This window comes from Cryptotermes secundus, unplaced genomic scaffold (genome assembly GCF_002891405.2).
Source record: "Cryptotermes secundus unplaced genomic scaffold, Csec_1.0 scaffold873, whole genome shotgun sequence".
NCBI classification, from domain to species: domain Eukaryota; kingdom Metazoa; phylum Arthropoda; class Insecta; order Blattodea; family Kalotermitidae; genus Cryptotermes; species Cryptotermes secundus.
Genome location: NW_019739229.1, coordinates 974200 through 992202, shown reverse-complemented (window position 1 = coordinate 992202; position 18003 = coordinate 974200). Strand labels below are relative to the sequence as shown.

Below are 18003 nucleotides of genomic sequence, written 5' to 3'. Positions count from 1 at the left end.
CAGGCACCAGTCAATCTGTAGTAGTGGGAGGAAGGAGAGTTCTTTTGAAAGAAGAGTACGATCCTGTCTGTCACTGAACTGCATTCTTCAGTTGTTATTAATACAGTAGGCAGTTCAGTTGTGTGGGAAAATACAATTTAAGTTTTTGTGCGAGAAAGTGCCGAATTACCATTGTTTTTTTTATCATTGTGACTGGTTCTTCAATAATTTAAAAATAATGGAGCAGAAAAGGAAGCGTGTAGTTTTAACAATTAACCAGAAACTCGACATAATTAAGAAGCTTGAGCAAGGATGGTCTACCAGAAACCTAGCTTTACAATATTGTATAGGTGAAACAACAGTTCGCGATCTCAGAAAAAATAAAGATAAATTGATTAATTACGCCAGTAATTTTGATTCATCGAGTGGCTTATCAGGCAGAAAAACAATGAAACTGCCAACTTATGATGAGCTTGACAAAGCAATGTTGCAATGGTTTAACCAACAAAGGGCACAAAACATTCCTGTTTCAGGAATTATCTGCGCAAAACAGGCAAAACTATATTTTAATGCAAGGATAAGCAATTCATCTGCTCTTCAATGGACTGAGGGTTTGCTAGAGTTTCTGGAGCAACAAAGCGATTCTCTGCTTTCTGACAAATTGGTGTTACGCAGATTGAGAGCAACCATAAGGAAGAAAGAAGCCATGTCATTGAAACAGAAATCAATAACAGACTACTTTTCCTAAACATTCGTAGTTTTTGGTATTCATTCATCTTCCTTTATTTTAGTGCACAGTACTGTATAATGGTATTAGATTCAATTATTTTCGTGTTACGGCATTAGGATATTAGTGTGGTTAAAATTACAGTGTAGGTGTATTTCAGTGTATAAATCTACAATAGAACAGTTTCAACTATAATAGGCTATGTACCGTACTTCAGAAGCTTTATAATGAAGAACCATTGGCCTGCATCACAAAAGGTAAGCTTAAGTAGCGTTTTATGGTGTAAAAAATTAACGATGTTAAATTTATACCGGTATATCTGGCTTGTATATGTGTACTTCGGTTTATCCGATGTTTTTGATTATCCGCGCCAAGTCTCCCCGCCATTACCGCGGATAATCGAGAGTCTACTGTATATACAATTGACAGAATTCTTACTACCGTGTACGATGGGCAGGTGGATTCTAATTTGGACAGAAGCGAGAGGAAGTGACAGGAGGTAGAAGAAAACTGCATAATGAGGAGCTTCACAACTTGTACTCTTCTCCAAGTATAATTTGAATGATCAAGTTAAGGAAGATGAGGTGGGCAGGGCATATAGCACGAATGGGAGAGAAAAAAAATGCATATAGGTTATTGGTGAGAAAGCCAGAAGGAAAGAGACCACTGGGAAGGTCAAGACGTAGGTGGGTGGACAGTGCTTAAAATGCACCTTAGAGAGACAGGATGGGATGGGATGGATTGGATTGATCTGGCTCAGGATAGGGACCAGTGGAGGGCTCATGTGATCAAGGTAATGAACCTTCGATTTCACAAAATGCTGGGAAATTCTTGGGTAGCTTCAGAATTGGCTGCTCCTCAAGAAGGGCTCAGCTCCATTAGCAAGTAAGTAAATAAGTATTATTGTTATTATTGCTATTATTATTATTATTATATTGGCAGGAACAGAGGTAGGCTATTATGCAACAGGAAATTGGGATTTAAGGTTTCTGGTCAGGAGTCATAGATTCGAATTTCGGTAAAATTCGATCTGAACTTCACATAAATTTGAGGATATATAGGACAGATATATGAAAAATACCATATGTCGTTTATATACGTTCAAACATTTCGAATACGAAGCTTGAGGATTATGACCGAACTTCCCGATTGTGTGTTCATTTCATGTACTTCATGCATATAGCACATAAAGGCGTAAGGATTTCGCTTCCCTCCCCCTTACGGACCTGAAGACTGCCATACATGAAGGAACAGAGCTGGAAGGAAAAGGAAAATTAAATCAACCTTACTTTCAGAATTTTCTCTTGTTTTTGAAAACCGTAATTATAAGCCTTTCAAGAAAATTGTCAATTCCATCCAATTTCTGCTTCATAAAAGTGCTCACTTTATTCTGCAATTTAAGACGTTAAATAATAAGGGGCTGGGATATTGCATGTGCATGGGATTATCCGTGAGGCAGATGCCTGAGCTCCATAATTAAGAGTCTCTACAACTCGTTTTCATAACTGCATGCATAAAGTAGTGCTCCACTGTAAACAGCAAGAAACAATCCTTTAGTTTAGAATTTTCATCCACTGTAGTGCTGTAGTGAACTGTAGTGTGCGTGAATTAGCAATAGCGCTACAGTTGCTTGTAGTTACGTTCTGTAAGTGTTCAATAAACCCAATTACCAAACCAACCTCCGTCTATAGTCACTATATCGTGACAATATTACCTCTAATATTTCACATTCCGGTTTAAAAGTTCTCTTCCGTTGTGTGAAATCTTGGATCGGGAACAGAGTTTCCAGTTGACGCATAGCGCTAAGTAATACAATCAGTTACCTAACGCTATGGAAGGAAAACGTTAAGTTCAAACACTTCCAATACCAAAACCGTCACTTTGCATGATCCTGAGCCGATTTAATCCATTTGTCATTCTCATAAACTAACCCTTATAATGACAAGTAGTTACTATAGGATTCTGACGATGGTGTATAACACACAGAGATATTGGGTTTTCGGACTTTATCCATCTTCCTGGTTTTTAAGATAACTAAGAAAAACACGTTTCGGAAACTGGATCTGTTTCCGTCCTCAGGTGAAGGATTGAGGCTAGCTCTTTCTAACGGACCCAACAGAATAGGTGTTTTCACTACCTATACATGAAACATCCTGTATCAGTAAGAATGATTGTTGGCGTTAATCTGCGGGCATGAAAATAAAGTCTCCAAAACTAAAACAGCTTGTGCAACAGTCTCGACGTCCACATCAAAGTTACATTTCAGTCCAGAGCCCTCAAAATAAAATAAAAGGAACAATGTTTCTATTTGAAACACCCTGTATAGGGGCTTTAAGCTAGGGTTACGTAATGCTGCTAATACGCACTTCTGCACTCACCGTGCGCTCTCCCAGGTTCCTGACACGGCAGTGTAAGAACGCTGTTGCGCCCAGCTGCACTGTAATGTTGCTAATTGTATTGTTGTCAAAGTTGGGCTCTGTGAGGCGCTGGAACTCCTCAAAGTTTGAGTACCACAGCTGCTGCCACTCGGCGTGTCGGTGCGGCAGCTCACGTCTCCCTGCAACACACCACCAGTATCTGCCTTACACATCCAAACAAGACACGAGGCACCACACCCTGGGCGCACAAATGTGCGGGCCACAAGAGGAGATAGGAGGAGGAGGAGGAGGAGGAGGTAACGAACCGCCGGAGAAGAAGTAAACGAAGGACAAGACACAGTAAAATGAGAAGAACAAAAGGTTGGAGGCGAGAACTGAGTGAGGCTGTGTCCACTTGGTACTGTGGCCACTATTGGCCTATTGTACCAGCCCCAGATGATAGATGATGGTGATTGTGGAGTAACTGGTGGAATAAAAATTGGCAGGGGAAACCGAAGTATCTGGAGAAATCCTGCCCTCAGCCACAATTTGTCCATCACAAATCCTTACATGGCCGCACGATGCACAGAAATTATTTCACAAGGAACATACACTTACATGATAAATAATATAAGTTAAAAAAAAAAAACGAAACAGAACTTGTAGGTACAAATCTGCGATCGAATTTCAAAAGCCACGTCGCTTATATTTGAAATGACACCAGTAAAAGGATTTTCACTTTGGCTATAATGTCCCAGAACATTGATCTCCTGATTGTTTCGGCTCGAAGAACGTTATATTGACTGGTGATTTCGTAGTTTTCCTCAGTCCCGCCACATAAATTTCTGAAAGTATCACAAATTAGTCCAAGCTCTCTCCGTTCCATAATTCTTCCAATTCATCAATCACAGGAGGGAAGATCTCTCAGTCTGAGTTACCGGCGGTGTCGTTATATAAAAGATAAATTATACAAAATAAAATACAACGTCAATACGTTCCATACGTGAAGCTAAACTAGTGGAAACCATTTAAAGTTAATAATCTGATACACGAAGAATGGGAGTATGTATCTACTCAGTAATAATGCAAAAAAAATGAGGAACCTATACCAGTATGAGTGTCTCTCGCCTCTGACTTGATTTAATCTTCTCCTGCGTGAAGATTTCGAGACGTCTGCCAGACTCCGTGCAGAATATGTGATTCTAATAAGGTATCGTCTAAGTGAGTTCCTCTCTTGCGACAAGAACCCGCAGAGCAAATGCAATAACATGATAATGCAATTTTAGTATATGGTCTACAGTTTCATAGTCGCAGCTGGTACGGCTTGGTTCCGAGATTAAAACTACAGACTGAAAGACGCGAGGCGACGCCCTAAAAAGAAAAGTTAAATTACTCTAAGAGCGAATGTATCGGGATGGGTTAAACATCTTTCCAAATGTGTTATTTACGGTTTCGAGGCTAATCACGCTAAATAGAATCAGGAACTATTTCTTCTTGTACTTCACGAAATATTCACCACAACCTAAAATAATTCAATAAAAGTTTGGGACCTATCCGATGAGAATTGGTGCCTCTTTCCTCGGTGATAAAGCAGCCGAAGCCTGAAGCTGACCACTGACCTCCATCTAATGTCGACACACTTTCTTTCCTCCATCGTCATGGTGTATATCGCATATTCTGATTGAGTCAAATGCCTTACTATACTTGCAGAATGAACTGCTGTGTTAAAGTACTTCTAAAACCCAACTAAGCGGTCTCAATATCGTAAAGTTTATAGATTGCATCCTGTTGTGTGTATAATATTTTATGCTTATGACCGTCAAAACGACAATAAGGCGGAATATTTTCGGGTGAAGAAAGAAACATGTTGATGTGTACCTTACTTATTTAATATAAGCATGGATTTCTTATTAAGACCATCTATGCCGTCTAGTGGTCAGAGGTCCCGGGTTCGATTCCCGGCACTATCATATTTTCTGATAAGTACTCGGTCTGGAACGGGATCCACTCAGCCTCGTGAGGATGACTGAGGAGTATTTCAAGGAAATAGCTGCTACGGTCTAGAGAACCGAGATTAACGGCAGTGGGGATCCGTTGTGCTGACCACGCGACACCCTCTATCCGCTAGAGTTGACGTTAACTTCGCCAACAAGCGGCGGTCGCTCGGTTGGTATAGTCAGCTTACGGACTACTGGCCAAGGAGTTTGCTTTTTTTATTTATGGATTTCTAACTACATGTTTCGACCTATAATATAGGTCATCATCAGGCACCTTCTATGATCTATAACTCAATTTATCGAAGTTAGTTGTCCCAATATTGATGCATATTTTTGCCGGCTAGTAATTATTTGTACGTCCTACTAAAATAGATATTCGCATTACAATTTAATAACTTGAGTTTAACATTCGCCCGCAACAGCAGACACCAGATGCACAATATGGATCCATATTTGTACCATTAACTTTAATAACTTGGGTTACAAATCATAGAAGGCGCCTGATGATGACCTAAATCATACGTCAAAACATATAGTAAGAAATCCATGTATATATTAAATAAGCAGGACTTATATCAACATATTTTTGTCTCCACCTGTAGATATGCGCTTTAATGTTGTGTTGGCGGTCATAATCATAAGGGGACTTCCCAAGTCTCGTCGCTCTCCGATTGGCTACATCGGAAGACATCCGTCAACCTTAAAGTAGACGTTCAAGATGCTAATTCGAGTGGCACAAGCTAAAAGTTTCGGATGATAATGTAGGTAAAAGCTTCACAGTTGGAGGCTTCGCAAGACGAGCTCAGCTCCGTGAGTGAGCGAATGTAGGTAACCTTGACAATAGGGTGCTAAACGTACAAAGATTGGTAGCCCTCTCATGACAAACTGCAGATATCAAGTTCTAAAAAAAAAAAAAAACAGGCTACAAAATGTACGACAAACATGTGCCTGAATTTTAATCACGGAAAACTGGCAGATAAATACAACCAGTCTCTGAACAGAATTCCGCAAAACAAAATGTCTCTCTTCGGAATAAGAAGGAACAATATAATGTTTGTGAATAAGCAAAACGTTTCGCTTGACATGAGGAAGAAATAATATAAAAGAGAAAGGAAAATAAAGATTGATGGAATAAAATAAATGATGGACAAAGTAAGTAGACAAATACTATACTAGAGACGGGATATGGATTGGTAATTAGATTTACTGAACCCATACAGATCCGTGACTACAAGTAACCATAGTGCTATCGCTATTTCACATGCTCTACAACTGACTACAGCACACACGCAAGTGTTCTCAGCCTGCCGTGTCTTCAGTCGTTATCTGGTAACGGCTTCCAAGGCCGTAACTTCCTTAGCGTCCTTACACACAACCTTACTGGCCGGCGACTGTCTCATAACTCCCAGACTGGCGGCCATCTCGCACAAAATTCATATTCTTCTGAATTACCCCAAATCAAGTAACTAATCTCCAGGCTAAACTCCTGCTTCAAACAACACGGCACGAACCGCAAAGAACACACAGCTTCCAACAGTTCTTCTATTGTTGCGTCATACAGCTGTCGCACAGACCGAGTAGAGAACGCCGCTTCCCAGCTAGTTCACTGAGGCTTATTAATAATGCCTAACAAAGGGCATTGTTTACAGAGTCATTACATAGCAACGGGTCTACATGCTACAATATAAAGCATGAAATACCATCCTAGTTTCAGTGCTTACTGTGTAGTCTGTTCTGAACGCCAGCCCTCAAGAGGAAACGAAACCACAGTTCGTGTCTGTCCTTGTACTGTCACTATAAGACTGTGAATAACACATGTTCACATAACATCAAATACAAATTTGGGGAAGGGGGATTAAGTTACGGACTTCAGAGAAACATCAAGCGCTTTTATATCGACTTACGACTTTCCGCTGAAATAATGCCGGCCACTTTGCCTTTTACTGTAAGCATGGTACAAGAACGTGGCGGTGTATCGGGGGTTTTATTAGATGGATCGCGAGGGGGAGGATATGATTCGGCAGAAAGAACCTTTTTTTTTCCAATAAGGCACATCTCCCTTCAGTGGAAGCTCAGAAGGGCGTGCTGCACTATCAAGAATAGAAGTAGGCTGAGCCGCAGAAGTCAGCAGGGAATGAAGAGAACATCTCTGAGTACATAAGAAAGTTAAAGAAGGCAGAGGAGGGTGAGGAGGGGTGAAACAGGAAAGAAACCGCAATATTTCTTTCGGTTTTCAAAGTCAGCTCTTGAGTTCTATTTATTTCCATCTCCTCATATGATTCAGTTTTCAATCCAGTCTTTGGGAATATTTTTTCAGAGTCTAGTCCCTCCCCATCAGTGCGCAAGTCTCTCACTCACTTAAGGTCGATACATCCACCCTGCGTTCCCCGCACAAGTTCCATGCAATGGAATTATATAAATGCTGTATGGATCTCCTGCACTTTAATTCCCTTTTTATGTAGAAAATTGGAGATATTCAGCAAATAGAGGGTTTCTGCTTCATATGTTATGACAAGAGATCTCTGAGCTGATAGTGACCTAAATATATATTGAGGACTCCTCGTTTTTCCAGATATCCTGACGGACATATTCCGTAGTTTTCCTCAGTATCCATAGCGGTGGGGCACGAGGTAGCGTAGTTAGTTGGGGCATTATGCTACAAGATGGAAGGTCGCGGGATCGAATCTTGATGATGAGGATTTTTTCAATTTACTTAATCCTTCCAGCTGCACTATGGCCCTGGGGTCAACTCAGCCTTTAACAGAAATGAGTACCAGGAATATTCCGGGGGATAAAGGGCGGCTGGCGCGTAAGGCTGACAACCTTACCGCCAACTATGAGCCGACTGACTATAAAATGTGGGAACCTCAACATTTCACAACCCTATGGGTCTCCACGGTCTGTTACAGGGATGCCATTACTTTTTTTAATTTATTCCCTAGCTGTAGTTCCTTAATAAAATATCAAGACGGACACATTTCAAATCCCTACTCACGCGCCACTGTTTGCTTCCCATTTCAATGGAGGTTACCATACCTCTGCAGCTGCACTTGTGTACGGAACAGTCCCTTTCAATTATTCGTGCCAATATAGTTAGTCTTATTCGTATGTTACGTAGGGCTCAGTTACAATAGCTTCCGTGTTTAAATAACTCTTCTAGCAACCCGAAAATATTCCATTATCATTATCTTATTTCGGCTGTTGACCGCAAACAATAATTACTGCACGTACCTACGTATTGTCACGCGATAGAAGTGACTATAGACGGGATTTGGATTGGTGACTCGGTTTATTGACCACTTCAACAAACGACTCGTGACTACACTTAATTATAACACCATCGCTAATCTCTACACTTTACAAATCAGTAGATCACACAGACTAGTGTTATCTCCACTAGTCGTTTCCTGATAACGGCTTCTAACAGTAAAGATTCTTCAGCTTCAGCGCTCACGCCATTCTATGCTGGCCACAGTCTCAAAACTGTACTAAGCTCTAAACTTGTCTCATTGATAACCCCTCGGCACGGACCATGTAAAAAAAGAGATCTTCTATTGTTATGGTTCAACTGTTGCTGCAGAGGTGTATTTACTGCTCTGTTGCGTAGCAACGGTTGCGGCATTGACCGCACAGAAAACACCGCTTCCAACATTTCCTCTATTGTTACGTATTGATCGTTGCCATGGGAGCCTGTTTTCTATTTTTACCTAGCAAACAGTCTACACGCTACAGCATGTATCCTCTCTCTCTCTCTCTCTCTATATATATATATATATATGTATATATAGCGTACTAGTATATATAGGTAATATGTATGTGTTCATGTATGTATGTATATATGTGCAGGTGGCAGTGTGTGCACTGAGTACGCGCATGCGTGGGCGAAGAGTAATGAACCACATATAGAATTGGAACAGAGCGAAGAACTGCCTCACTCTAACTACTTTGCATTTACTTACGACATGCAAGTGGAATGGATGCTGTTTCGCCCCCTTTTCCCATCCTCTTTCGAACCACTCCCTCCACTTGCTCTAATATTAATGGCTTTTGTTCGTGGTTGAATTCTCTGAACATGAATAATTTTGGTTAGGAGCATATCTCAACGGCAAAGAGCATCACAATTGTAACTATGATCTTAGCTGTATCCTGTACGTTTATACAGACATTGTGAGTCCAGAAGGGTCGTACTTTATTTTAACTTATTTTTAACTCCATTCATTGCAGACATTTGGAGTGTACTGAAATTACAAGCAAGAAAAGCTTGTTCCTAATTAGGCAAGCCAGAATGTTGGGTGTGGTCGAGAAGAAGCAGGACTGTCATATCCCTTTATTTGATACCTCACTCCAAGCACGAACCCTGCACACGCGTAGCAAATTGAATGCATGTAGAGGCTGCTTCTAATTTGTTCTCAAGGAAGACAGATTTCATATGCCTGTTTCTGCTTCTGATGTTATCAGGCAGTTGCAATAATTGTATCAACAGCGGCTTCATTCTTGTGCCTCTCTTCACGTCGAGAGGAACAAAGTGTTATCATGTTACACATAAATGCACGTAAGAGTAGAAAATAAAATTTTTCCTAAAAGATATTGTGTTACATTACAGTTCTGGTTCGTTCTGTTTCTCACGAATTTGCATTTCTATTCTCTTCAAAGCGACCATTTTCAGACGTGTTTTTAGTCCAACTGTCTGTCCTCTTCAGGCGTAGTATTCGTCTGTCCTACTAACAGTTGTTTTCAGGTGTACTGGTCACATCAATTATACATTATTTTTTCAACTGTTGCTTTGTGGTGTACTGTTCAATACAATTATCTGCCCACTTCATAGCTGTTGATTTGAGGAGTATTATTCACATCGATTGTCTAGTACCTTCACAGGAATTGTTTTATGTGCACTCTTGTATCTTTACTTCTGTTGCTATAAGGTGTATTAATTCATCCAAATGTTCTGCTAGAAGCTGAGTGACACAGTACCTGGGTGTGCATAAAGTTAAAAAAAAAAACTTCTTTTAAACGACAGCCAAAAAATCTCTGTGGAGCATACCTAAATGCTTTGGAAATCGATTCATTTCGGGTGATTCGTTGCAGAGAGCAAAATACTCCAATCAGAATGGCGAAACTGAAATTTGACGTGGATTGTATCACAGCTGAATTCATCATATTCACAGAGCGGACAACAAATTCCCCGGATGTTAATAGTTAAATTACAATGTTTGGACAGTAGCCGAACTAAAGTCAGCTGCTTCAGTTCCTGCGGTTACAGCAACAAAGAATTTAAAATGAGTTGCCTCCCGTATCACAAGGTAACATTCGATCAACCGTCAACCAATAAAATATACGAGTTGAAGCCCTAGACCGAGCAAATAGGGATAATTCTCAGTAAGAAAATGAGGATATAACTGATGTAAAACCCAAGAAAACGCTATCGGTGTAAGAGTCCGTGGAGGCCCATAGTGTTGTGAGGCGTCGAAGCTTCAACATTTTCTAGACAATTGGCTCACAGAAGGCAGTGAGATTATGAACCTTGCGCGCCGGCCGCCCTTTACCTCCAGGAAGATTCCTGGTATTCATTTCTGTTAGAGACTGAGTCGACCACAGGGACATATTGCGGCTGGTAGAATTAGGTTAATTGGTGGCCCTTTCACACCAGCGTTCTAGTCTTCTTTTCACAGTCTTTTCAACTCCTGGTAATTTACTTCTCTCGGTTATAACATTTCGGCAAGGACCACATAGAAAGCATAGCTCTTATACTGTTGCGTGCGCGCTTACCGCGCCGTTGCATACCAATTGTCAGTCTCATTCCAGTTTTTTTTAAGAATGTGTTACTTAGCAACGGAAACGTGTTTACCGAGCTGTTGCCTGTTGTCTATACTTCAAAATATATTGATTTATCAGATAAGCTGTATGGGTGTGAAACGTGGTGTCGTGTTCTGAGGGAAGTAATGACAATGATTCGAAAAAAAAAAATCATTCTGTTTGAAATGGGATAAATTTCGAGATTTTAAATTTCTGAAAGGAAAGGTTTCGTGACTGAAAGACACCGCCGTATAGTGAAAGGATGGCGGAATGCTTAAGGCTACAATTCGAAATGCGTAAGTTTGAATCAGGGAGACATGGAATGCAAGCATAATTTTGGCTGGGACAGAAAGCTCTTGCGAAAAGCAACTGGAAGACCATGTGAGTACGTCTAGGGCGATGCGCTCTTAAGGATGGGAGGTTGCGGGAATGGCTCAGATTAGGGGTCAATGTCGGGGTTTTGTAATCGCGGTGTTAAACTCTTCAGGTATAATTCAATTAGTCTGAAATCTGTTCCGCAGCTTTCTCAAGCAGATTTCGGGCGGTCCCAATCCCCAACGATTTGAATTACCCATCTCTTTCATGCAGCAAGCCACGAACTTGCCCAAAGCCGATATGTATGGCACTGCCTCGGGGATAGTGTGCCTTTCTGCAACATGCAACATACAGGGACAAGAGGAACAGGGTGAATATAGAAATATTTCTATATCCAGGGAACAGGGGAGGATAAAAGTCCATCCACTCTACAGGTACGTCACATCTTGTGCAAGTTACCTTACCGAGCTGTCACATACAAGCCATTTAAGTAACCAAAGTAAAGAGTGGGCGGTCACAGTAGCCGAGCGGTCTAAGGCATGTACTGTCTTCGCTCACTTGGAAACCGGGATCGTGAGTTCGAATCCCACTCAGGGCATGATGGATGTTTAGTTTGTGTGTGTGCGTTTTTCTGTGTTTGTGTACAGGTAGAGGCCTTGCGACGAGCTGATCACCCGCCAAAGGAGTCCTACCGTATGTGTAAGATCTAGAAAAACCGAAGTGAACGGAGAAGTTCATGGAGGTGGGCCTAGGCCCACTGGGGCTGTAGTGCCAAGGAAAGAAAAAGTACAGATGATTCTAATCATTGTCGGCATTTCCGTGGCCTATAAACGAAAACTCAGACAATAATTTATAATCACTCTGTAGTTTGAAAATGAAATCTAATAAATTTTCAACGACGATGTAACAGTCTATACCACTAACTGATGATGCATCCTCGTTCCAATAACAGATGCAGTACAGTATATCTCTTACGCCCACACGCACAACGTAAATTGCATTTAGGGCCGTCATGACTTGCAGGACAGCAGAACAACATTCGTCACTACACACGGAACATAAACAGTGTCATGACCCGCCATGATACCCCTCCAAGTGATTTACTCAAAACCAATATTCTCTTATTTACGATAATAATCACTCATAAAAGCCAGTTTAATTGAATATGTACATTTCATTAGCACAACGTCACGTGGAAAGGGTAGAATCAATATTGTACTGCTGCTCCGCGCGAGAGGACAGGTGGATTACATGATAATTATCGCGACGAGAGGTGGTTCCACTTTCTGCTCGTTATTAGGTAATTATCGGGCAGTTTTCACTCCCAGTTCTTGAGGCACAGTGCACAGTTCACGTTTCACGGGATGTGCACATCACAGCAGTGAATGCGTGCACATTTTTGTGACGATGGAACTGAGCCCGGATCATATCCATTCTTCCCGGTGACAATGCAAATTCCTCTCTCGGTTGATTTAGCTAAAATGTAAGGCCATGCACTATACAGTATCTTCCGAGACGCAGTAAGACTTCAATACACCGAGAATTCATTATATTCTGACTGCGATGACGTCACGACTAATAATAATAGTAATAACAAAAATAAATGCGAAGAGATATACAATACAGGCCATCGGCCAAGGCCTATTCTGTCAAAAGAAGTGAATGTTACTGGTACAGCAATGGCATTAAATCATAATGTACTAACTTACATACACAAAACAAATTAGTAAATCAATAATAATAGAACTGCGAGATAGAATCAGAGAAATGTGGACAATAAAGGGTGTTTTGTCTTGGATACAGGCTCACCCCCTCCAGGTCTCACTGAGCAAAAGTGAAAGGTCGCAGAGAATACAAGAGCCAACGCTTCCCGGATATGTCACGTGATATGTCTACGCAACACAGTCCTCACTGCAGTTTTCTGCTTACCGGCTAAAACGCCTAATCAACGCCTATTCTAAGTCTTTTTACAGGCCGCGCCATAGCTCAAGCGGTTAGTCACTGGCTTCCCACCGCGGCGGTCCGGGTTCGATCCCGGGTCTGGTCAAGTGGGATTTGTGGTGGACAAAGTGGCGCTGGGGCAGGTTTTCTCCGAGTACTTCGGTTTCCCCTGTCAATCTTCATTCCACCAATTGCTCCACAATCACCCTCACCTATCATCTGGGGCTGGTACATTAGGCCAGAAGTGGCCGCAGTACAAGGGACTTAGTCACACCCCACTAGCAATAAAAAAAAGTCTTTTTACAAACTGAAAGACATGTTTCAGCCGCACAAGGGCATCGTCAAGCATATATAACTCATGCAAATTGTTAAGCTCTGTTTAGTATGTTTTAGCCCGTGATGGCTCTATGTGTATATTTTATAAATATTATTTAATCCAATTATGTTGTTAGAATTATTAACATCATATAAAAAAGTTCGGACATGTGCTGGGGCACTGTAAAATTTCGATTTTAATATGGTTTTATATTTTGTGAAACTTTGTTACGTAACTTTAGGTTTTCCCTTTTGTGTGGACTGTTGCGAATATACATCACGTGATAAAATTAGTGCAGCAGGATGCTAAAATACAATAAAATTAGTGCAGCAGGATGCTAAAATACAATATCACTACTGGATACGTCCTAGAGCAAGAAGTTTCGCGTATACCTTGTAACAAGAGCAACCGTTATAGATAAGTGTACCTGACTTAGTTCTCGTGTTATGTTTGTCAGTTTTATGTAAGACTGAGAGGGAATAACAACAGTAGGATAATAATAATGAAAACACTAATTATTTTTCGCGTGAAAGAAGGGCCTTCCGCAATAATCAGAAAGAACAACATGCCACACTGTTCACAAATTTTTCAGAGTTTCAAAAATAGCCGTTCATGGTATTTTAATTACTCTGCAAAAAAACTGTAAATATAAATCTGATTAATTTGTGTAAGACCCGGGGTTAAATAAAACGGACATGATAATAATAATAATAGTAATAATAAAAACAATTCACTTCATGTTTATTTACTTGCAAACGTAACAGCACAGAAGCCGGTTACGAAGTCAGCACGAGTATATAAAAATACACAAAAATAATTAGAAAACAAAATGCAAAATTTGACAGTCTATATAATGGCAATAAATGAATAATCATTCCAAGAAAAATTAAAGTTAACGTTAAGAGGCGAGAAAAATAAAATAAGCTTATTTGCAATGATAATGCCATTTGGGCCAGTCACTGTAGCCGAGCGGTCTAAGGCATGTACTGTCTACGCTCGCTTGGAAACCGGAATCCCACTCAGGGCATGGATGTTTAGTTTATGTGTGTGCGTTTTCTTGCGTTTGTGTACAGGTAGAGGCCTTGCGACGAGCTGATCACCCGCCCAAGGAGTCCTACCGAATGTGTAAGATCTAGAAAAACCGAAGTGAACGGAGAAGTTCATGGAGGTAGGCCTAGGCCCACCGGGGCTGTAGTGCCAAGGAAAAAAAAATAGTTCACTTCCGTCACATACGACGATATTTTGTTAAAAATGTGCTCCACGTAGTTAAGAATGCGAGATTACACACATACACACACACACATTAAACAGAATACTTAGGAAATTAAAACTGGCCGTGCGTGCAGTGTCGTATATCAAATATACTCAACCAATAAAGAAAAACAAAAGCTCAGGCCGTTTCTTAAACAATTCCCAATCTTTCAGTTGGTCACAGAGCTTTGCCTGCTTTTACTCAACAAAACGCATCATTAGTGTGTCCATAAAATCCCACCACAGGACCCGGAGCCAGTTCAAACCATTTCATAATATACACCCAATTCCATCTTATCCCACAGATTGGTAACGCTCTGGACTTATATTAGGAAAGCATCCGGTTCGAATATAGGCCGGGGTACGGCGTATCCTGACCGATAATTTTGGTGGGTTTCCTCAGGCCCTCCAAAGGAATGCCGGGACAATATCTCGACTAAGTAAAATCAGCTTCCTTGCAAACACTTTCCAATTCAAATTTCATAAATTTTCCTACCATTCGACGCTGTTCTACTCTCAAGAGCAGTAAACACTAAACAGACGTGCTCTAATATCATTTTACCGTCCACTCTTATTTCTCGAAAGCACTCTCTATCTTTGGGGGTTTCGGATAGTTTTGCACTGATTTCTAACAAATTTCGTTCATACACCAAAAATTTCGTTTAATGGCCCTGAAACAGTATCAGGTAAAAATTACTAAGCTGATAATTGTGTAATTTTCGCCATTCTTTTAGCAACTGTGCTCTCTCCGAGATTAAAACATTCTCCGCATCTAGTTCTCAACACTGCCTCAGTCTGAATTCTTCCATTAGAGCGATCAATTCGATTTCACGCTCGTATAAACAAAAGCAGGAAAGTCGTGGTTCAACAGAATATGCTTGTAAGAGATGAAACGGCTATGCCGAGGTTAGACAAGAGTAAAAAGTTGCACTGAAAATTAGAATTATTGCATTTCAAAATGTATTCTCCGGAACAGTGCAGTTCATTTATTACTGGTGGGTATCTTGGACCTGGAAATTTACAAACCTCTTGGGTACTTATTTTCTTGTCACTAAATATTTTGAAATATAGATCCATTGCTAGGTAACGGGCCCATAAACACGCATTCTTAACAGAAGACGGTGTTTTCTATGTGGTTCGCATAGATCCCTTGCTACGTAACGGGCCAATAAACATGCATTCTTGACAAGAGAAGACAGCATTTTTTTGTGTCGAGGAGCTATCCTGAAGACAATCGACGCTACAGTCAGTCAGGTGAGGAGTTCTGTTGATTCCACCTCTTTAAGGGAAGCTGAGAGGAGATGGCGCTATATTTGAGTTAAGTCAGTTGAGGGTTCAGCTGTGGACTGTTAACCAGCGGACAATGGAAGATAAGAGCCGTTACCAGAAAACGTCTAGTGAAGACACAGCAGAGGAACAGCCATTGTGGAGAGCTCTTACCAAGTGAAGACTAGTGGAAACAGCTTGAGAAGATTTAGTGTTGAGTGATTTGTAGTGTGGAAATCAGTAATGCTGTCATAGTTATTTGCAGTTACGACCTGTAAGTGGACAATAAATATTCACCAATCCAAACCCAGTCTATAGTAACCAATACAAGTGACAATATGTTCTTATTTGAATATTGTATAGAATCAAACTGTGGTCATTCGGGTTGTGATACCGTATAAGTTGTAGTCCTAACAGTTTTCGTAGGAGCATGTGGTTTCCATCTTCAAAGTCGAAGTGTGTAATGGGTTGGGTTTGATAAGTAGCTAACGAGGAAAGTGGTCTTTCAAATATACGGGAGAGGCAAATGAGACATAAACCGACCCGGGCCAATAGAATCAGTGAACAAGAAAACGGTCCTCTTCACGGCAACGGGTTTTCTGAATTGCGACAACCGACAAGTGGAAAATGAGCAGAATGCCTTGAGCACCGCATAGTTATTTGCTTTGGTCGAATGGTCTAGCTGCCATTAAGCGAATGCAACAAAGAGACATGTTTACATCACTCCCACTGGACAGTGAAGCCGTGTGCAGACGATGAATGGCTTCTTGGTGCAGTCATGTAGTTATTGTGACCGCTGTACATGGCAACAAGACAGAGTGTGCTGTGGCAAACAAGTTGACACTAACCTAATTACGGAGGCACTGGAGACTGGTTCAGTCTGCTATACATCTCCGTGGAGGCGTCTGAGACCACCACGTGACTATCAGAGAAACTGTAACGTTGTACCGACATTCTCAGACGATTAAAGATGGGAGTTTACAGGTCTGGGTCCAAGCGGACCTGAAACAGTATTCTGGTTGGTGTTCAGAACTGTATATATTCAAGATGACTTCACTAACACATAAACCATATTTTGTTAACTTTTGTATAGTGGGTGTGAGCCCCATAAATATCGTTCTTACTGATTTATGCACATATTTCAACATCCGTACCATAGCTGAAACAGGTGGCTTTCAATTTTCAGGACTTCCTATCAGTGCTGTCGTCACGTTGTTCCGAAAATCTTCCAGTGAATAAAAATGAGTCATTTTAACAAGGAATATCATTTCAGAACTAAGAAAAGTCAGCTTGGATCACATCAGGCGAGTTCTATTGAAATTCCAAAATTGGAATTTCCTTTAGGACAGGATTGGTTTTGCAAAGAATTCAATGTACCAATGAGCATCATAGAAATAAAAATCCATTTCTTCGGCCAGGATTTGGTATTTTTTAGCGAGTGGCAGCCGTAATGTAACACAGAAGTAAGATCGTACTATTGATTTTGTTTAGCATACTCTTGGATAATGGATTTGTGGATAACAATGAAACACATGGGGATCGGCTTCACTGTGATAGCACCCTCAACCTTGTACCGATCTCAAAGTTTCTGGACTTTTCCATTCCACAGTTTGCTTCTGTGTCGTGCTGGAACCAATTTTCTTTTTATCCAGACAAGCTCTTCAAGCAATTTTAATTTGCTGAAAGGTCTATGCAAGTTTCTTTCCCGCTCATTTCCTGACAAACAAACAAACAAGCAACTGGCCCAACAAAGCATCTGCTGCTACTGTACAGCAAAGTACAGATCTATCATATCGGAGACTACTCCTGGTAGTGTCGCCCGCGGGATGTCAGGTGAGAGGGTAGGGGACAAAGGAAATGTAGCCCACAGTTCCCCATGTTCTCGTCTGCGCGTGACACTAACCATATCGCTTCGGAAAACAATACTCACTATGTTAAGAAACGTAATGGCGGTAGCAGGATGGATAATTTAGGGAAGCGACTAATATAACAGAGCAGAGTTAGCATCTGATCCAACGTACGCCCAGATTCTTAGAGTTCGTAGAGACCAGGAGAAAAGTA

The 18003-nt window shown here is 40.9% G+C and overlaps 1 protein-coding gene across 7 annotated transcripts in view; it reads right to left on the bottom strand.

Annotated features, from left to right (window-relative positions):
• The window catches only part of LOC111871803 (peroxidasin), a 735056-nt gene that overhangs the window by 157859 nt on the left and 559194 nt on the right, over positions 1-18003 (bottom strand). For 6 of the 7 annotated variants that reach the window (XM_023865159.2, XM_023865161.2, XM_033754415.1 and 3 more), the window contains one exon: positions 3073-3263. In XM_023865159.2, the coding sequence (XP_023720927.1) occupies positions 3073-3263 (191 nt within the window). The remainder of the gene's footprint in view (positions 1-3072; positions 3264-18003) is intronic. The other variant, XM_023865160.2, reaches the window with a different exon arrangement.